Source organism: Perkinsus marinus (assembly GCF_000006405.1).
Source record: "Perkinsus marinus ATCC 50983 genomic scaffold scf_1104296942710, whole genome shotgun sequence".
NCBI lineage: Eukaryota > Perkinsozoa > Perkinsida > Perkinsidae > Perkinsus > Perkinsus marinus.
The window spans coordinates 66,098-85,595 of record NW_003212056.1 but is presented as its reverse complement, the minus strand read 5'-3'; the positions used below and the strand labels follow the sequence as shown (position 1 = coordinate 85,595).

The following is a 19,498-nucleotide window of genomic DNA, read 5'->3' as shown; positions in this document are numbered from 1 at the left end:
AGACCATGAGGGTAGACAGGACTGCTATCCGAAGCATCGGTCATAACGATGATAGCCTCATCCCTATCCTCTATCTCGATGACCTCCTGTACTTTACCGAATACCGACAAGTAAGCAGCTAGTGTCTGTGCTGGTCCAAAGCCAAGGCTCCCAATGTGACGTACAACCAACACATCCTCCTTGTTCTCGAATGCCATGGCCAACATAGCATCATCAATTGATGCCTTTCGGCACACCGGTAACGAATTCTGAGCCAAACCTTCAACTGTTGTCATCGCACGACTGCGGTTATGATGACCCGCGTTACTCCCCAGGTAGATCTGTGAGAGGTCCAGGCCATTACTGATCCCATAACCCTCATCAACAGCAGCTTCCAATGCGCCTGCGGCCTCCGGGCTCATCATACTCAAAGACAACACCTTCAGCTTCAACGTCTCATTTTCCAGCTCTAATAGACGTCGCTTCTGCCGCTCTTCATTCAGCTCAAAATGAGCCTGTGAAACAGCATTCGAGAGAGCAGTTATTCGTTCCTGCAGCTCGTCAGTGTCACCACGACATTCGAACGCCTGAACTCCGCTGACCACAGACTCGCTACCAACCGTGGGATCGAAAGCTGGATAGCCATCAAACTTAACCCTCCTACCAGGCGTATCATCTCCACTCGATGCCGAGGTCGTCGAGGCCGGCTCGCGGCCAGGGGGACTGGTCGCCTCCGAGGAAGAATGATGATCCGTGCTGTGCCGAGGGGAATAACCAAAAGGCAATTCAGGTGTTGATAGTGGATGTTGATGAGTGGCAGACATTGAGTTTATATCTACAAATATTAACTCGCGGAAAGGAACATGTAATTGGTATTTGAAGCACTGCCCTCCGCTGCCAGCAGCCTAAGTATAGAGTGAACGTTGAGGAAATGCAAGACACGCAAGATTTTCAAGCAAGAATTGAATTGCCCCTTGTGCCAAGTCGTAATTGGAACCGCATCATAATAACCGACGTATCGTACCGTAAAACATAGGTAAATCTGTTGGTCATGCTCAACTTGATGGGACCGAACTACCGACAGTCAACCGTCAATGGTATTATTGGTACCTCTGCCCCAACGCCGATTCTGCCGAAACTGACAGCACTACCATGAGGGCCGCAAGTTGAGGGAGAGTCCGCACTGAGTGCACATAGGAAACCCGAAAGGAAAAGGAATTGGCCAGCCTGCGCAATAGTCTATGCCTCAGTCGAAGTAAGCAGCGTCCCAACTCACTGTGACTCTCGATATGGTGGAATATGTCGTGGCAGGAAGGCCTGGGTACACCTCGTTCTCTGCAGCTTCTCGCCGAACACTTTCAGGAGGCAAGTGAAATTTCAGGAAGTCCGAATTTCGGACTGCAGATTGGTCAGAGGAAACCCACCCCGGGGAGTGCTGCCTAATATCTTCTAAATCCTATCGAACAGCGTACCTGATAGCTTTAACCCACTCAGGGACCTCATGGAAGGTCTGAGTTCTGAGCCACATGAAATAGGCGATAACGATGGTGGAACTCCTGCTGACCTGGGAGATCCGTATAGTAATCATCATACACTGGACAGCATGGTACCCCTTCAAAGCAATGGACCAGGACTTTGCCTTCGGCTTCCGTAATTGCCAAATGGGTCCATACTATAGCACGGTACAATACTGCAGGGAACATTGGCTCAGTTTTGGAGTCCTCCAAGGATAAGGTCAGGTATTTGGACACAAGCAATGGATATCTGGTTCACACGAGCTCCAGAAAACCCTACTCAGCTGGTTCTATGGTGTAACGGTTAGCACTCCAGACTCTGAATCTGGCGATCTGGGTTCAAATCCCGGTAGAACCTTTTCTACATCGGCGACCACGAATGTCTCCCGAACATCCTTGATGCCATTATCAGTGGAAGAGTTGCCGCAAACAGCATGTGTGTGTCATCCCTTGCTCTGCCAGTATATCCAAATTTGGAGCAATCTTCATCCCTCCGAGGTAGAGAGCTCCAGGCAAAATCTCGCTGCATTGCGACCTGGAACTTCCAGGCTGGAAGGAATTAACTATCAACCGCCAAATCCCTCACCTAATACCTGTACTGATGTAGACGAAGCTCATTCCGAACGTCCCCAGGGAGATGGGAATTGTCGGTTTCAGAACGAATGCCGAATAACTGGATCAAATCCAGGTCAATTTTCGACCTGACAACGGCAGGTGCTTCTTCCAGGAAGTAACCTCAGAGGATCAAGCCTATTTGGCAGTGCCTAGTTGGCTCCATATGGCCGACTGCTGTTGGCGATGAAGAAATTTTATGTACATCCGACGGCTGCTTTTGCAGTTGCAGCCCATTACAGCTTCACACCTTGGCGAGGCTAATAATCCCGCTGTTAGCCGGTCTACGCCCCCAAAGTGACAACTATATCTCAACACTCGCACAATAATAGTGAAGATTTGGTTACAGTTGATAAACCCTAGATTTCTTTGCTTATGGTCATCAGTCTTAGCGGAGCGATGCACACGCAATGTGGCAGGTTACAGAACAGTACGGGCTGACGACTCCATTACTGCTGATCCTCTCTCCGACAACCTCTATATGGTGCAATGTGAATAAAAACAACTACCGAGGTGACAGTATGCAATGAGAAAAGATGGCATTGACGATCAGGCCAGGGGAGAAAGCAATCACCAGTTGTCTTCATTCCAGAAAGCCTCCGGGTCGCTCAACGTACTGAGGAGTTCCCAATGCTAATGCCGAGACATGTGACCATTAAAACTCACCAGACTTCTTCTGGGGCTGCAAACCTCCAACTTGTGGAGCTTTTTGTTGACCTATGGGTTTCGGATGGGACTGCTGCGGTGACGGCCTGGTAGTTGTCGAGGACAGATCGACTAGTGGCGGCTGAGTAGCACGTGGGGGCGACGAAAACGATCGACCGTGGAGGTCGTGACTCTCTGCAGGATGCGTAGGAGTAGGAGTGGTGACTATCGAATCCGCACCGAACCCCTAAAGAGACACCTCCAGGCCACAGCCTCGACATCATTAAACGTACTTGCATCTTCCCAGTCGACAAGGAGTTGAGATAGTCAGCTGCTGCCTCTCCTCGAGCAGAAGACCCCCGAGTAGTGTTTGATGGTACTGATGGCCGCACAGAGTCCGACCCAAAGCCCTACACCCAACACTCAACCTCCGATACCCCCTCACTGACCTTACTACCTCCATGGTCCCCGACGACAACGTGCCGAGATACTGAGCTGCCTGCTCACCTCTAGCTGAGCTACCAGTACCACCAAGTTGCTGCGAGAACCAATCCGATGTTGAGGATATCTTAGAGCGAACCTGAAGTATCACCATCCATCTCATCATGAACCAGTGTTGGAATAGATATTCGTAGTCTTCAGCTGAGTCCAGGAGTTTCCTTACTAATTACAGGAGTTTACATACAAATTCGGGCGGAAGCATACAGAAACCAATGGGAATTTCCTCAAAATTTCACCTACACATGTAGTTGAATATGTGCATATTTTCCAACACCATCATGGACCTTCCCGTATAACCTTATCCTTGAATGCCTCATCAGTAACCGTACTATACGCTTCAGAGCTCTTCTGAGCTGCCCAGTTAGCGTAACTCTGAGCCGTCGCATTCCAGCCATCCTGTTGTATTTGTTGACTCTAAGCAGCGAATAGTACAGACCTACCATAACAGCATCAATTATTACCGCCGACCGGACCCAAGATGCAGCGCCAGAGAGCATGTTTCCCAAGGGATCATCATCATCGTGGGTTTCCTGATTCCAGTAGTCCCCCCGGTCCGACCCTACTACAGCAAGCTGGGCTACCCAAAGTGTACCCAATCCTTCGCCCTACCTCCCTGGGGCTGTGCCGCGCTATACCGATCAGAGCTTCCTTGATGCATTCTGCTAGACATTCCATCGTTTCCAAAGCCCGTGATAGTACTCCGGCCGGTTTGACGTTGTGCTTTGAGTCCGTTGCTACGACCATTGGACGATACCAAGCCCGAGCCTGGCGGGGTAGAGACACTCCGTTGACTACCACTAGTCGACGAAACCGGAGGAGGATCTAACAAGCATCACCCACTCATCACAGGGCAAACTAATTCCTTTACATGCAGGCATTTTCCCTTCTGCGATAGAAGGCCTCTCAGGCGGGGCGGTCCCATCAACCGAGGCTTGAATGTAGTTCCTGTAGTACTCCGCTGCCTTGGTATTGTACTTCTCCGAGATCGACATCTTATCGATCTCCTGGCACCCATAATCGTCCGCGCCTCAAATCGTTTGCCGCGAGTGCTACCATCTCTCGACAGAATTTATTGAACTTGCCGTTGCCACCAACTTCCATCTTCTTCAACTGCTTGGGGTTCCACGTATCCATCGTGGTTGACCGCACAAAACTAAGGTGCACTCCGAGAGATCGATGCTTTCCTGGATACCATAATTCACCCACATCCTCAAACCAACTGCCTAGGATACTACCAGAGCAGACTAGACAGAAATAGATCCCATAGGGGACGCTGGCCCACTGTGGGTTGGCAGCACCGCAGTCACAACAGACAGCGTTTTCGGGGTCCTCTTTTCGACGTGCTACGAAAAAACTCTTCGTTGACGGGTCCATGGTGAGAACAATAGAAAACTAGCACAGTAGTTGGACTGATATAGGGCCTGCCAGGACTACAACCACAAGTGCTGGGGAGTAAGCACCTGCTAGTTGGCGAAGCTTTTACTAATTGCTCGGGGACAAAGAGGCAAACGGTCCCGTTTGTCCCGAAGACCTACTGTCGCTATTGAGTAGCCCACCTCACGCAAGTCAACTCTTGTTACCAGCGCAATATGGAGGATCGCCGATTGGAACGATTATGCATAGAAAACCTGCGTGAATTTCGGAGTTATTCGCGCGCGTATAATCGTCGAACCTGGGATGCAGATAATCACACTCTTCCCAAAGCAACTATCATCGATGTCATCGGATCGTTCATAATTTCGTTTCCACGCCCTGCTTCGGTCCTGTTCCTATTCGAACTAGGAAATCATTTTTTAACTGGCTGACTTGAGTCTCCAGAGATACGTGGGTGCTATCGTTGGACACCCCATGCTAATCGGTTATCAATGCTATAATAATCAGGCATATGCCGCTTTTGTGAGGCTCACAGCTCAAACCTGATACAATCCCACGAGTGAAATACTCTTCTCCATCACAACACCCGTTGGTTGTTCATAGTTCCCTTCCAACTATCACCACCGATGAAAGAGAGATCTCATTATGACTGACTGCACTTAACACAGTATTGACGAACCCACGATCTTAAAAGGGTGGATAAAAATATCGCGAATAATACACAAGTAGTCGTTAAGCAGTGGGGCCTAGAGACCGAGCAGCTCCTTGTTGATATCATCGTCTTCATCGTCATCATCATCCATTGGAGTAACCGTCGAGGACTGCTTCTGTTGTTGTTGTTGTTGTTGTTGTTGTTGCTGTTGATGATGATGGTCATCTGACTCTTCAGGAGTCTGGAGTGCCGCCATGTGCTGGTAGTACTTCAACCAACAAGCACGGCGATAAGCCTCGAAGGCTTCTGAAAATTCAAGTCACGAGTATCCCCCATCTCAGTCCAAGAACACGAGAGGGTACTCTCATCGACGCGGATTCCATCAAAAACACCAGGTTATTTCAGTAGGTATGCTGTTTATACGCCGACCAATACCAATACTTTCATCACTACCTTTATCGTTGGGATCGGGGGCAGGACCATACCCAGAGTCAGGACCTGAGCGTCGTTGCACACTCTCAGCAGCAGCAACAGGAGGAGGCGGCGCCGACATCCTTTCGAGGGCCTGATGGACGTAGTAAAGACGTGGCGTAGAGGTAACCTTACTTGCCGCTTTCGACGTTGCAACTCGGTCTCTTCTGGGAGCTGCTGGGCACTGGTTTGGTAATGCCTGTTGAAGCCCGGTGGTGGTGTAGGGAAGGGGGGAGGCACCGGCAACCCCTGGGACATGGGATCTGGAGAAGCAGAGTGACGAACCTGGTCTGTGACTGCTGAACTCATTACATGGAGCATGTTGAGGATATCCCTGTGTACCTCCCCATGGAGGAGGCTGTTGAGGAGAGTACCCAGCCATGGGTGCTTCTTGAGGCCACCAGCCATCACTATGCCTGAGGAAGAGTGCTGAGAAGTGGTATGGATACGCCAAGGCGTGCTCACCCGACCGGGTGTGCTCCCGATGGCGGAACAGATGGCCGTTGTTTGTCCTCCAACACTACACCGAGGTCGGCAGCAACTCGGTCGATGGCCTCCTTTCGCCGCGCCAAACCAGCATCGATCTGCAGAGCACAGAGATCCAAAGTAACACCACCATATCCAGTCTTGTAGCATATCGCTTGAGCGGCTATCCAGCACAATACTATCGTGCAAAGCATATGGAAAAGGCCGATAGACTGTCAACGAAAGCCCCAGGGATGAACTAGATAGTGAGCGGGGTAAACCTGAATCCTATAGGGGTATATGCGTACTGATTCGACACGTTAAAATTTTTCAAAGCGATGATTTTTAGTTTGAATTGAGTATCGCTACATCCCTGCAGTGACGCCTACTACCTCGTTAAGCATCCTTTTCCAAGCTGGATCGCTGACGATGAGTGCAGGTGGAGCACCAGAGGATACTAGCCGTCGGACGTCTGCAAAGTTGGTAGAGGACGGAGGCGCCATACTAAGGAGACGAGCCGCTGGAGATGATCACTCAACAGGCCAACAATAACGGATTAGTTCAAACGCGAAGTATCGGGGCAGCCGGGCGCAAATGGACGATGTAGGTTGCGCGAATTCTTCCGCAGCCGGAAAATATCGCGCATGTCATAAACTTCGCGCAGAGCAAATCGTCCATTCAACCCTTTCACGATGGTCGTCGTCGCCCTTTCATCAATCCTCCATTTTTTCTCACCGACTGCATGGGTGTTCCTGACAATCTCTACCTCACTAACACTGTAATATCCTCGGCCGTACACGACTGCACCTGACCTCACTTGAATCTTATCGTCTTCAACCTTGGATGCGTCTCTCTTTTCCAGATACTTCGGCGTTCGGGCCACCATTTACTCAGCGAAAGCCATCCTATTGGAGCTTAACCTTCGTTTCTGGCGAGCAGTCTTAGTGCGGTTTCCCAGCTTGGGCGTGGGCCTGGCTCGGAAGGTGGCAGCAACGGAACCGTCCGGTACTGTATTGGGGATCAACCTGGTAGAGCCGAAGTCTATCGGGCGAGTCAGTTCGACTGGAGACGATCCTGAGGGAAAGAATGACGAACATAAAGGGGTGAAGCGTCGTGCTGTACACCACGCTGGTGGGAATGGAGCTGAGCCCGGGGAGATCATAACGAAAAACGACTCGAAGGCCACTGACTCTTGTGAAGGGGCAGTCAGTACTGCAGCGGCTATGGCAACTCTTAGAGCGGTAATAGCTGGGGGGTATAGTGGAATGATGGATAGCGATGTCGTGGGCATAGGCACGAGCCGCAGCACGTATTCATCGTACTGTGCGCCACGAGATGGAGCCGAAGATCAAGCCTGGAATGCGGCTGGACACTTTTGTGGAGGAGTTGGAGAGTAGAGTGAACATGCACGCTAAGTTCGATCCCAAGCGACCACTTGAGCGTGGCTGGGGCTTTCCTACTGGTAAGTATGCGGGTAGTGTATATCCACATGGAGTCTCTCACCATAGGCGTGTGCTTGAATGAAGTTGCCGCTCACTTTACGCCCAACAACCCGGCCTTCTCCACAGCACCTCCGCCCCAGTCTATCATATACACTGCTAATGATGTGCTCAAGGTAGAGACGCCCCCTTGTCCTGGTGCCTCCCAAATCTTGCTGCTCAGGTCGACTTTGGAGTCCATGTCGACGGCCATATAATTGACTGCGCTTTCTCCGTTACCCATAACCCTCTTTTGGTGCCTTTGCTAGGTAGTAAGGAGGGACGCTGTAGCGTCCATACCAGAGAAGTGTACTCCTACTTCAGAGACAGTAAAGGAAGCAACATACGCAGGCATACGCACGGCTGGAGTTGATGTGCGGGTGTGTGATGTGGGTGCTGCTGTCAGCGAAGTAGCGATGGAGTGCTTCGTTTCGGCTCCTCCATACGTGTGTTAGGTCATGAACTCGGGTGAGCTCGAGGATGGATCCCCAGTGAGGGCCATCTACAACCTGTGTGGTCACTCTATCGGCAACTACAAGATTCACGATGGTCTGGCCATACCCCTAGTGGATAACGGAGACCAGGTGAGCGACCGCCGGCTGGAGGTATCGTGGAGTGCTCACTCTTCTTAGACTAAAATGAAGGCTAACCAGCTCTACGCCGTGGAAACCTTTGGAGGTGCTGGTGGTGGAATCACTGGTTATGTCACTAGCAAAGTAATATGGGGTGTTGAGTGAGAGGGGCAGAGGTTTTCGGGATCTCAGGGGGAGTCGAGCCATTTCATGCTGAGCCCTTACTACGAGCAGTTTAGCCGTCTTCTGTCGGCCAACGGCAAGAGGACTCTCTCCCACATACTTAAGCGTTTCAGCACGATGCCGTTCGCTGGTAGTATATATATCGCAGTCTTTTTATCGATGGAATTCGATGTCAGACCGGTGGCTGTCGGCGTTTGACTGCGGAAATTTGAGAGAGCTCGTGCGGTATAATGTGGTGATGGACTGTCCTCCGTTGGTGGACGCTGGTCCGGGAGGATACATAGCGCAGTTTGAGCACACCATCATGTGTGGGGAGATGGGAACGGAGATAATATCAAAAGGACCGGATTATTAGCTGTCATTAGCCTCGGCGATGTTCCTGCTGCAAAGCGCTGCTTGTGTTGCGATCGGAGTTGGGGTTGTGGGAAGGGGTGTGTTGGAGAAGTAGGGTTTGTATGGTTGAGAAGGACCCTAAGGTGAAAGAGCTGGAGAAGAGAGCACGAGGTCGACAGCCCTATGTCTATGATGGCCACGTAGTGTATGAATGGGAGCAGACGCAAGATGAGGTTATAAAGGGGGGGCCGTCCTAGGGATATACTTGTGCTCGATTACACTATCGCTGTGTTGTTACGGACTGAGCCTCACATATGTGTCTTTCTTTCCTTTGGCAGGTGCATGTATATGTTAAGTTACCATCAGGGTGTGCTAAGGCCAGCCAGTTCTCTATAACGCTGGAGCCTAAGCGAGTTAAGCTCAGTTTAAGAGGGGCACATCAGTTTTACCTTAATCACACACCGTAAGGCCGACCACTGCCTTGCAGTAGATTGGTATATGATGAAATCTCAGGGCCGGCCTAGTGGATAAGGATGACTCTACGTGGTTCATAGAAGACGGGGAAGTGCACATTATACTAGCTAAGGTGGTCAAGGAGTGGTATCGGATGGAGCTGGTGGTCAAGACGAATACACTTGTTCAACTGGTGTAGGCCCGTAAAGCGGAGCTATGGCCGTCGTGTTTCGAAGGACAGACTCAGTTGGATGCCTTTACCCAGAATGAGCTTAGCAAGAAGCTCATGCTTGAGAGATTCCAGGTGCCGCCCAAGCGGGAGTAGTCTGGTGGACAATACTTGTACGATGGTGTCAGGAGGAGCATCCTGGGTTCGACTTCTCGGGAGCGGAGTTCAACGGCAATGTGCCCAACGCGAGGGAGTTCATGGGCGGCGTTCAGTATAAGTGATACTGTGTATGGTCTCTCGATTGTGTGATTGAATTATTGTGGTTTCTGGCACGAGCGTTGCCCGTGTTACGGAGGTTTTGCGCTTGCGTGCTGGGCTGCTGGTCTTGGTGAACACTTCGTCTCATGACCACTCTCTGTGGGGGGTATCGATCCTTGATATCCTCAAATCTTCCCTAGAAGCGAAGCAGCAGCTGCTTGGTGAGGGTCGTGCGTAGGCCTGATTCGATGTAGAGCAGGATGCTGCCACGGGTAGGCTCTGGCGGGCCTCTAGCTGGCATGCCTCGGGCAGCACCTCTCTTATCTGGCTTGGTCATGCCATAGATCCTGAAATAGCCGTAGGGTTGTATACGGGCTCGTGGAATGGGCGATCCTGTCAGACCGCTGGCTAACTATGTAGCTGGTTCACCAGAGCGGAGGAAGTGTTTAAGAAGGAGACCCTGCCCTATGTATTGGCACTAGGCTTCCTCATGTGTGCCACTTGTGGTTGCTTCTTCGATGCTGTCTTATTGATTCGTTGAGTCTCTGTGGCGACGACTTGTATGTTGCATCAGTTTTGTATGGCGATTCTGTCCACCAGCAAGCATCTGTCTCTGCGGGAGTCGGGCTCCCTACGTAAGCGGATGTTGCTGGCCGTGGTCGTCCTCCTGTCCCTCTCCTTGTGTTTCGTATTGGCCCTCATCAACACTTTCATCCACCATGAGCAGCAGCATCACCATACATTTTATGGCACCAACAAGTACATTGTCGTTAGTCTAGCCGAAGGTCAGTGCACCACCACCCCCACTCGGCCGAGGCTGAGCCGTGTTCCTCAGTTATCAAACTGGCATGTTGCATCTCTCTATATGTGGCCGTTACGAAGAAAGTATCTGATGCATCCGACCCCGCCGCCTCACGGTTCGGCTTGGCGACAGTCGTGCGTTACACTACTCTAAAGGAGGCCCTTGCGTATTGCATCCCCGCGGTAAGAGGTCCGCTGCCGATGGCTGATGTGACGTGTATTCGCCTTAGGTTGTCTACCTTATAGAGAACAACAGCATCTTTGTAGCTCTTGACTTACTGGATTCACCGGCAACCTTCCAGCTCTTATTGAATATGAAGATCATCATCACAGCCCTCCTGTTCCGGTAGTCTGCAGGTCCATCGCAATAGCCAACACCGTTAGCCCTCGCCTGGCAGGTACTTCCTCGGCCGCTCTCTCTCGACAGCCCAATTTGTTTGCACAGTCCTTTGTGCGATTGGTCTGTGTATCGCCGTGATTGCATCTGGGACGGAGTGGCAGCAGCAGCTGGTGGCGGCCGGTGATGAGGGCTTAGATAGGCAAAGCAGCCGATGGGTCAGGACAATACTGGGTACAGGTTTGGATAGGGTACCGTTGCTCGTACCCTCGAATACTAGGTGCCAGCATAGTATCAGGGATCGCCTTGATATCCTCATTCTCCAACATATGGGTTGAGTACCTCTTCCAGGACCGTGACAAGGAGATCCCCTTCCTCCTCCGGAATTCAAGGATATACATGTGGGGAGCGCCCTTGAACTCAATAGCCGTTGTCGCCGCTGCAATCGTGACAGGGGAAGCGCCTACAATAGAGGCATTCAAAGCGGCTTTAGGTGAGTCTTATTGCGACCATCGCGATGACCACTGAGTGCAGTTACTGCTGTTGGATTGTCTGTGGTGGGTCTGGCAACAGCTGTAGTACTCAACTATGGTGACAACATGATAAATGCATACGTACATGCCGGCACACTTGTCTGTACAGTAGTGGTCGCAGCCTTGCTCTACTCGGACTACTCTAAACTGAAATCGCCGTGGTTTATAATAGGAGCAGTGGTGGTATCGGCCTCGGCGATAGGCTACCGCTTAGGGGCGGCTGGCAGCGAGGCGGAGGGGATCTCTCGTGTTCCATACGCGAAGGTACATCAACCTGGTTTGAGTAGGCTCAGTACAATTTCGGAGGCCAGCGATGAGGGGTCGGAGATGTCCATGGGAGAGATCGAATGATCGATACATACGTGGCTCGTACCAACTGAATTTGTATTTTTTTCAAGTATTTTTTCAGTTGAGCGTTGCGTTCCCTGCCTTTATATGGGCTCGTCCGAAGCATAACAGACGCCGTTGATTTTTTATCGGATCATGCTTTACTTTGGCGGTATCTCGCCTTCGGCCTTACCTTCATTCGGTCACCCGGGCTTCTTCTCTCCTCCAATGGGAGGTACCCTATCAGAGTTGGATGATGGCAGTCCACGTGAAGTCCCACCCTCGGCCAGGCTGGTCGGATCAAAAGTGGTGCCCGTGGGTGCCCCCGCCGCCCCAGCTATGTCCAACACTGAGGCTGTTACCTCAAAGCTCTCAAGAAGCGCTTCCTTCACACCACAGAGCGGCAACACTCCTCATCGTCCTCGACCTCCGTCGGTTCGGCCATCCACAGCATCATCATTATCCCGTTTTGGACGGGGTTCTAGTGTCGGTCGCGACCCGTTGGATAGGATGCCATCAACCACGGAGATAAGACAGGCCTTGATCAGGTCTGCGTCAGCTAAGGGCTCATTTATGAGGAGTGAATCACGCGTGGCTGTTGATCGGCCAACTGTGTGCTCGGCCAGCCGATCGTTGTCAGCGAAGGCTTTGTTGAGCAAGCCGAGTAATACGACCAAAGCGGCGGCCCTAGAGGGGGAGATAAGTGGTTTAAGGAGGAAGATAGGAGAGTTGAGAGAGCTCAGAAGGAGGAACCAGGAGACCATCGAGGTCTTGACCCAAGTCGTGAGAGATTTAGGACGCTCCAGAGCCTTCGCGAATTCACTGGTTCGAAGCCAGTCCATGAAGGGGCCTTTCATCTGAGGTTCCTCCTTGCATGTATAATAACGTAGTGGTTCCCTTTGGAGGCCTTCCTTGGTAGTAGGAGGTGGCATGATTTGTTGAGTGAAGGTTGTTATACTGTTGTATACTGCGAACGTGTTCTGTTGAGTGCTCCGAGAGGGTCGTGGCTGCCGCTACGGTTGAGGTGTTTTGTGCAGTTGACTTTATTTTTACCAATTGTCAATCATATCATGTCTAGTACGGACGACTCGTCACCAGGGAGTTCATCATCGGCTGAGACACCAGCCTTTCAGGAGAGCCCCGGGGACCTTGACAGTCCTGTGGAGGAGGACTCAGTCGCGGTGTACTGTTGGGGTGACAACTGGTGCGGTCAGTGTCTTACGGAAAACGAGGAAGGCAAGAGCGTTGTGGAAAGGTGGGCAACGCAAGGCTGAAGCAGTTCCCCCCACAGGGGTTGTTGTTAGGCCCCAGAGGGTTTGTGAGCTGGACCGGCGGCATCCGAAATCACTATGCGTAGGGCCAGAGTCCACACTGGTGGTCAGTGAGTCGGGGAGAATTTACGGAGGAGGTAGGGCTTCGACGAAAGTCCATGACGTTGCCTAGTGTTCTTAGGTCTCAATGAGAAGGGCTATATAACAGGCCCTGATGGGGACGACTCCGAGAGTTTGTTCAAGCCGAGGCTAGTAGCATATCAGGAACTGGAGCAGAGCTTCGTAGGTGGAGCTTGGGGACTTGCTCTTCTACTTGTGTGCTCTATGTGAAGGTTACTGCTGTTAACTGTGGAGATCATCACACTGTAGCGCTGACCAGCAACAACCTCGCTATAGGCTGGGGCAGGGACAATGAGTTTGGCCAGGTAGAGACGTGGTGGGGTCGCCGATTGGATCACTTTGTGGAGTGTTGTAGGTCGGCCATGGTCAGCCATCGATCAAGCCGATGCCGCCTAGAATGATGGTGACACCGCAGGAGGTGTGCCAAGTGGCATGTGGTGGTGATTTCACTCTGTTGCTGCTTGAGACTGGAGAAGTGTATGGCACAGGGAACAACTCTGTTGGGCAGCTAGGTAGTAGCACTCTGGACTTTTGTAGGGCACTAGTCATTCGACTTGTGTGTACTAACGTTGGCGGGCCATCCCACTCTGTTGGTACACCTTTCCGTGGTCGCCAGGTACTGGTAACACTGAGGAGATAACCACACCGAAAGCTGTGTTGAACTGTGGTCAGACCTATGGAGTGCCGATACGCCAGGTAGCTGTTCTCTTGAAGGCAAAAACTTTCGAGTCGAAATGTTCGTCGCAGATTTCAGCTGGTGATGCACATGCGTGCGCAATATCGATCTCTGGAGTCCTGTTCACATGGGGCTCCAACCGCAAGGGTCAGCTGGGTCGAGAAGTAGGAGCAGGGATACGATAGGACAGATGATTGTATCCCCCTTCAGAATGCTGGTCATCGCGAAGTGCTGCCAGGACCTGTTAGTTGCCTGCCACCAACCAAGGCCGTCCAGATGGCCTCGTGTGGAGCGCAGCATACGGCAGCAGTAGTTCAGGGCGGCCAGGTCTATCTCTGGGGGGACAATGCTTCCGGCCAGTGTGGGGTTGATGTTGTTGAGGAACCGATTCTGCCGATACCCATCAATCTTCAGTCGAAAGGTAGACTCCTTCACCACTTGCAATCGTTCCCATTCTGTTCCACTAGAGGTGTGGAGGACAGTGGCTTGCGGTGGGCACCATACGCTCTTCTTGGACGTCAATGGGCAGTTGTTCGGCTGTGGCAGCAACGAGGATGGGCAGCTTGGAACGGGATTCCCGGGACGTTCGTCTGAGCTGAGGCCAACGCTGATGCCCAGGAGTTTGGCTGTGTTCTCTGTCGCAGCAGGTGAGAAGTGGTGAAATCAGTGTCTCGGATGATCCTTGCTGTCAGGCCGGAGCCACTCGGCGGTGCTCGCTATCAAGTCGGCAGAACGGCCAATGGTCCCACGAGTGAGGACCTCCGCACCGAAAGCCTTGGGTGCCGCTGAGCTGTTCAAGGCGCGCTCGATGGCCTTCCCAAGGGCGGGGAGGGAGGAAGCACCAGCACGTCCAGCGGTAGGCTAGAACGAATATAGGCGGAGCGAAACTGGAAATCTTGATTGTTGTAGACTGTTGATCCTGGAGATGGCAGTGCCCTTCGGAAGCAACGACGTATGATATCCACTCCTGTGGAAGGTGTGGCCCCCCTCGAGCCCTCTGATGACTCTGGGCTATTGAAGCGAGCTGATCCCTGTGAGCGGCATGCTGGGCATAAGCGGGAGACGTCACAGAAGTCGGCTACCGTCAGCGAGGCCACCTCGATGATGTCCGATGCATCGGGTGTTTCCCATAACTTGCCGAGGACCATCAGCGGTGGTAGCAAGGACTATTTGGCTCAAAAGGCTGGCGGCCGGGTGGGCTAATAATGATGATCTGAAGGTGATTCAAAGTGTTATTTCTGCAGATATCATTAACCCGGTCTTCTCGACATGGTGTGATACACGCTATGCTCCGTCAAGTGGTCACACCTGGGGTTGGTTCTACCTCCTTTGCGGCCCTTTCGGCCGAGTCACTGCTGCGTATGGTCCACACCTTCTCAAGAAGCACTGGCAGCAGTATGTCTGATGACTTCGTAACGAGTGTGGCCAACGACCTGAAGCGGTCACTCTTAGCGATATTTCGGACGCAAGATGGCATCCAAATGCTTAACTCGAGTCTCCTCTATCCCGGACACCGACGATCAGTGCTGGACACTCAAACGGCGTATGCCTGCTTTGCAGAACTCTGGGGGAGCCAGGCTTTCCAGGAGAGCAACTTCGAGCAAGAGCTAGCAGCGGTGGTTCGAGACTCTCTGCGCGATATGAGCGGCAAGAGCCTGGAGACCGCGGACCAATTACGAGGGATACTCACTGTCATGCTCCTCCCGTTGATGGATCGACCAGCTGGGATTTGGTGTCGGCAGAGGATGGGGGAGTTGATCTCCTGCCTGTCTCCAAAGGGCAAACTGGCTCTGGTAGGGCAGCGATCTTTCGCTACGACGTAACAAGCTGGAATGATATTCGTAACAGGTTGAGTTGATCGCTACCGAATGCCCACAGCACTACATACTCAGCGACTGCCTCATGAAGACGTGGCTGAACCAAGCTAATGCGTTGGCCAATGAAGTCCATAACCTGGGAGGCGGCAAGGTGGCTGTTCTTAGTCAAGTAGACGATACGTTGCCAGGTCCTTGCTGATGCGCTGTGTGATTCAGGCCATGATTGTTTTAACTGTTATAATCAGCGCTGCAGAAAAAGTGGGTCTACCTGGGGCTGAGGAGATTACGGTCACTGGGTTGGCTGAAGCCGTACCGCCCGATGTCGAATTCATGATGTATTCCCAGACATGGGCTAAGGAGTATCTCAAGTAGGACCATGAGTGGCTTTATTATGAAGCATGAGTGTTTCACTTTAGACCTGATCCTAATGGGGGACGTCCTATCGGGCGGTTGCCGAGTAAGTTAGAGGTGCTAGCTAAACCTGAGTGTGTCGGCCCTAATACGACTACTGTCACGGAGTATATGGCTTCGATGCTGGGCTATGGGTCATTGGTACCTTTGGGTTTCAAGAACAAGGTCTTGCAAGTTGAGAATGTGTTGCGGCAAGTGAAGCACAACCAGGAGCATCTACAGGTAGGTGTTCCGGCAGCTGCCACGTAGATATGTGTACCAGGCTCATCCGGGAATCATGGTCGATGCTTTTATGAGAGGCGTGCGGCCGAAGACTGTCCTACAAGTGCAAGTTCGACGAGACCATATAATCCAAGATGCCCTTCGTGTTGTAGCAGAGGTAAGGAAGCGAGCGTCTTTGTAGCTGAAGGGCTCTCTCTGCCATCCTCCTCTTGTTGCCGATCCTGAATCGGATTTCGGTCAGACTGATGACCAGCAGTTGAAGTTCCCGATGATGGTTAAGTTCGAGGGAGAAGACGTGGTTGACGAAGGCGGAGTACAACGAGAGTTCTTCGACATTCTCTGCAAGCAGTTGTTTGATTCACAGTGAGCACCGGTGTATACGGACGATGCTCTCGACGTTGCCTGTACTGCTGTAGATATGGCATGTTTGAGTACCTCCCTGAGGCTCGAGTGACGTGGATCAACTCCAACTCCGTGGAGAGCCCGGAGAATTTCCAGCACGTTGGCACTCTCATAGGCCTGCTTGTATACAATAACCTTCCTGGGCTTGGGGTAAGTGGGGTTGCATGAGTATCATGCTTTTCTACTCGACGGAATTTGATATAAGTCGGCGCTATTACTGGACAAACCACTCACTGCATATTCTGTGTAATCCATCTTGTGGTGGTCATTGCAGTTCATTTGGCAGGTACCGTTTCCTCGCGTTTTGTTTAAGAGGCTATTACAAGGCTTATCAGCTGAGCTCACTGTTGAAGACCTTGAAGAGGTCTTCCCTGAGGAAAGTCACAGTCTTCAGCACCTCCTCGACTACGAGCCGAAGGATCCCCAGCACTCTGACGAGGAAGTGAAGGTGAGAATCGACGGAAATTCTATTCTTCCTCTCATTTCTTATTGGCAGGATGTCTTCTGTATTTCCTTCAACGTGTCTTATGATTACTACGGAGAAAGCCGGAATCACGACTTGATACCCGACGGCGCAAACGTGCCGGTCACTTATTCGAACCGTGAGCAGTTTGTCAAGGAGTATGTTCAATGGAAGTTGGTCGACAGCATTAAGGCACACTATGATCCCTTCGAGAAAGGCTTTTATAGGGTCTTAGGCGAGTAAGTAGGGAGAGCATCCTTGACGCGGTATCGGCTCGAAGCTCAAGGGATAGAGTCTCTGATTGTAATTGTACTTTGCGCTGTGCCTCGTCAGTTCCCTCACCCTCTGTACGCTGACTCCTCTCGATCTTCACGCTATTTTGTGTGGAGAACAGAAGCTCGACTTTGATGCATTGCGGAAGTCAGCCCGATACGAGGGAGCTCCTTTCAATGAGGACTATCCGTATATACAGGCCTTCTGGAAAATCGTATCTGAGTTCAATGATACTCAGGCAAGTCTCTTATACTCGGTTCGTTGTCGATTGCTTACGCATCGTGAGACTGGCATCGCATGGCTCCCCGTGTGTGTTGTATCCGCCTCCTCTCAGAAACGGCAGTTCTTAAAGTTCTTCACTGGGAGTGATCGTGTTCCGTTGGGAGGGTTAGGCGCGATAAAGGTAGTCCCTCCGTTGGAATTGGTAGCCCACTGCTTTCCCATGTTGCGTAACTACTGCAGTCGTCCGTGGATTCGATCGTCATTGACTTTTCCTTTTCTCAGATGGTTGTACAAAAGAACGGCGGTGAGCCAACAGATCGCCTCCCTACGGCCTACACATGCTACGACGTTTTACTGCTACCAGAGTATTCCAACGCTGAGAAGTTGAAGGCGATGCTTCTCGCTGCCATCGAGAACAGCGAAGGGTTTGGCCTACAGTGAATCGAGCATCGTTGAATATTACGAACAGTATACATTTCATACACACACTGTATTTTCCTCAATAATGGTAACTATTCGATTGCTTCGTGTTACTAACTCTCATCAACCTTCGTTACGAACTGTGTCTCGAGTTCAAGTCTACCACTAAAGCGGCTCTGACGGTCTAATCCCTAAAGTTTCATTCAGAACTGTTCGTGAATGCCTCAACATGGGTCGCAGCCTTACAGGTCCCTTGCAGGTAAAACCAAGCAGAGGACAGCTATCCACGAGGTGAGAGCAGCTCGTCCGCAGTCTGTGTATATGCTACTTGTGTTATTCAGGATGCTCGTTTGGTAGTCCGACGTCGAACATTGTCAAGCTGTGGTGATCCCAGTGATACCGTAAGGTCTCGTGCATTGACCAGTCTTGGTCGTCTAGAGAGTAGCGAAATCAGTGACCGATTACGGTAAGAAGGACTATAGTTTTTGCGCGAGTTCTCATCTCAGATCTATCTTCGGTGATTCATTAACTGGGCCGATTAACCTTGACAAGCGTCGACATACCCTGCGGCGTGTATCTTCCTCACTGAGTGCTGATGAGGACAGAACCGACACCGACTTCATGGTAGGTTAGTCTGCTCCGTTGCTGGAGGGGGAAAGAGAGCAGTATTTCTTCAGCCAGTACTTCCCAGCACATTGCGGCATTCCTCATCGCCCTGGTCGTTCAACATGGAGGAGTGGGAACCTGATGATTCGCCTGAGGCTTCTAGTGGCGCCTTCGACAGGGATGGGTCCGATGAGGATGGAGACTCTGAGGGGAGTAGCGTTGTATATGTTGACGCTGCTGACCTCACGGCCGTGCTCCTCGATCGAAGTAGCATCCGCGAGCAGCATATCAAGAAGGTTATCCTGGATGTATTTGCCGAGCGGGTCGATATCTATGCTGAGGCCAATGCTACTGAAAATGCCCCTCCGGTGAGAGCCTCCGATGCCCTACTGCGGTTCTATGACGACGTTAAGATGATGTGAGTGCTAAGCGAGTTTCTGGGTTGCGTATGTTACTCGAGTGTATGATAGATATGAGCAGCTCCCAGGAGACGACATTGGTTCTTCGACGGTGGAAGATGGCATCACTGAATTCTGCGCGAACTTATGGTAGATGCGCTGATGTTGATATTTGAGCTTTCCACTTCCAACTGCTCAGGCTAGCTTTCGACCCGAACGCCCAGGACGTGAGGCGACGTTGCAGGGGTGTTGTGATCAGTGCCCGGAATATAGTTATTGCGGAAAAGCAGTCTACACGTAGGCAGTCTCTGAGGCTACTGGTGTCGTTGGTTACAGATTACTCATTCAGTTAACCCAGCATGGCAGCTGCTCCCGTTGCGGACGCGGCTTGCTCTTTCCCAATCTCCTACACGTTGGAAGGACATTCCGTAATAGTCCACAGGCCACCACCACATGAGCTCACTGTGAGTGGTGATCACATAGATACTCCGCGACGGGCAGAGATAATCTATGGAAAGGCCTCAAGCAGCCGATGAACAG

The 19,498-nt window shown here is 51.6% G+C and overlaps 9 protein-coding genes and 1 non-coding gene across 10 annotated transcripts in view; 6 read left to right on the top strand and 4 right to left on the bottom strand.

Moving 5' to 3' along the window:
- Pmar_PMAR020765 (hypothetical protein) overlaps window positions 1–803 on the bottom strand; it is a gene marked incomplete at both ends in the record, with an annotated part of 1,574 nt that extends 771 nt beyond the window's left edge. Inside the window, one exon of the mRNA XM_002781333.1 lies at window positions 5–803. Coding sequence (XP_002781379.1) covers window positions 5–803 — 799 coding nt within the window. The remainder of the gene's footprint in view (window positions 1–4) is intronic.
- Window positions 804–1,779: 976 nt separating this feature from the next.
- Pmar_PMAR020764 lies at window positions 1,780–1,851 on the top strand. The gene has a single exon. It is a non-coding gene; the product is annotated as a tRNA-Gln (tRNA).
- Window positions 1,852–3,033: 1,182 nt separating this feature from the next.
- On the bottom strand, window positions 3,034–4,625 carry Pmar_PMAR020763 (ADP-ribosylation factor GTPase-activating protein GCS1, putative; the record flags this gene model as incomplete). The annotated part of the gene is made up of 8 exons (XM_002781332.1): window positions 3,034–3,129; window positions 3,208–3,330; window positions 3,549–3,665; window positions 3,713–3,810; window positions 3,861–4,073; window positions 4,120–4,255; window positions 4,305–4,435; window positions 4,487–4,625. 8 exons carry the CDS (start codon window positions 4,623–4,625, stop codon window positions 3,034–3,036), a joined length of 1,053 nt encoding a protein of 350 aa, XP_002781378.1.
- Window positions 4,626–5,371: 746 nt separating this feature from the next.
- On the bottom strand, window positions 5,372–6,156 carry Pmar_PMAR020762 (hypothetical protein; the record flags this gene model as incomplete). Its single annotated transcript, XM_002781331.1, has 4 exons — window positions 5,372–5,583; window positions 5,731–5,842; window positions 5,884–6,033; window positions 6,061–6,156. 4 exons carry the CDS (start codon window positions 6,154–6,156, stop codon window positions 5,372–5,374), a joined length of 570 nt encoding a protein of 189 aa, XP_002781377.1.
- A 53-nt stretch (window positions 6,157–6,209) lies between these two features.
- Pmar_PMAR020761 (hypothetical protein) lies at window positions 6,210–6,428 on the bottom strand (the record flags this gene model as incomplete). Its single annotated transcript, XM_002781330.1, has 1 exon — window positions 6,210–6,428. One exon carries the CDS (start codon window positions 6,426–6,428, stop codon window positions 6,210–6,212), a length of 219 nt encoding a protein of 72 aa, XP_002781376.1.
- A 527-nt stretch (window positions 6,429–6,955) lies between these two features.
- Pmar_PMAR020760 (Methionine aminopeptidase 2A, putative) lies at window positions 6,956–8,801 on the top strand (the record flags this gene model as incomplete). The annotated part of the gene is made up of 11 exons (XM_002781329.1): window positions 6,956–6,991; window positions 7,172–7,218; window positions 7,271–7,454; window positions 7,507–7,675; window positions 7,722–7,828; window positions 7,876–7,960; window positions 8,016–8,141; window positions 8,184–8,275; window positions 8,324–8,407; window positions 8,456–8,576; window positions 8,623–8,801. The coding sequence occupies 11 exons, from the start codon at window positions 6,956–6,958 to the stop codon at window positions 8,799–8,801; spliced, it is 1,230 nt and encodes a 409-aa protein (XP_002781375.1).
- Window positions 8,802–8,901: 100 nt separating this feature from the next.
- Pmar_PMAR020759 (NudC domain-containing protein, putative) lies at window positions 8,902–9,682 on the top strand (the record flags this gene model as incomplete). Its single annotated transcript, XM_002781328.1, has 5 exons — window positions 8,902–9,012; window positions 9,118–9,242; window positions 9,293–9,365; window positions 9,432–9,536; window positions 9,590–9,682. 5 exons carry the CDS (start codon window positions 8,902–8,904, stop codon window positions 9,680–9,682), a joined length of 507 nt encoding a protein of 168 aa, XP_002781374.1.
- A 557-nt stretch (window positions 9,683–10,239) lies between these two features.
- Window positions 10,240–11,681, top strand: Pmar_PMAR020758 (sugar transporter, putative; the record flags this gene model as incomplete). Its single annotated transcript, XM_002781327.1, has 6 exons — window positions 10,240–10,444; window positions 10,495–10,643; window positions 10,691–10,806; window positions 10,859–11,015; window positions 11,038–11,290; window positions 11,545–11,681. The coding sequence occupies 6 exons, from the start codon at window positions 10,240–10,242 to the stop codon at window positions 11,679–11,681; spliced, it is 1,017 nt and encodes a 338-aa protein (XP_002781373.1).
- A 1,046-nt stretch (window positions 11,682–12,727) lies between these two features.
- Window positions 12,728–17,975, top strand: Pmar_PMAR020757 (hect e3 ubiquitin ligase, putative; the record flags this gene model as incomplete). The annotated part of the gene is made up of 23 exons (XM_002781326.1): window positions 12,728–12,912; window positions 12,962–13,065; window positions 13,110–13,210; window positions 13,261–13,353; window positions 13,404–13,560; window positions 13,665–13,744; window positions 13,796–13,888; window positions 13,935–14,145; window positions 14,192–14,371; window positions 14,417–14,580; window positions 14,634–14,918; window positions 14,969–15,517; window positions 15,573–15,710; window positions 15,758–15,909; window positions 15,958–16,174; window positions 16,215–16,331; window positions 16,416–16,537; window positions 16,591–16,726; window positions 16,863–17,024; window positions 17,073–17,278; window positions 17,373–17,550; window positions 17,647–17,715; window positions 17,817–17,975. 23 exons carry the CDS (start codon window positions 12,728–12,730, stop codon window positions 17,973–17,975), a joined length of 3,858 nt encoding a protein of 1,285 aa, XP_002781372.1.
- A 170-nt stretch (window positions 17,976–18,145) lies between these two features.
- Window positions 18,146–19,498, top strand: part of Pmar_PMAR020756 (hypothetical protein) — a gene marked incomplete at its 3' end in the record, with an annotated part of 1,480 nt that continues 127 nt past the window's right edge. The window contains exons 1-8 of the mRNA XM_002781325.1: window positions 18,146–18,245; window positions 18,296–18,420; window positions 18,461–18,578; window positions 18,632–18,978; window positions 19,031–19,108; window positions 19,158–19,255; window positions 19,308–19,386; window positions 19,442–19,498. Of these exons, the coding sequence (XP_002781371.1) occupies window positions 18,174–18,245; window positions 18,296–18,420; window positions 18,461–18,578; window positions 18,632–18,978; window positions 19,031–19,108; window positions 19,158–19,255; window positions 19,308–19,386; window positions 19,442–19,498 (974 nt within the window). The 5' untranslated portion in view covers window positions 18,146–18,173. The remainder of the gene's footprint in view (window positions 18,246–18,295; window positions 18,421–18,460; window positions 18,579–18,631; window positions 18,979–19,030; window positions 19,109–19,157; window positions 19,256–19,307; window positions 19,387–19,441) is intronic.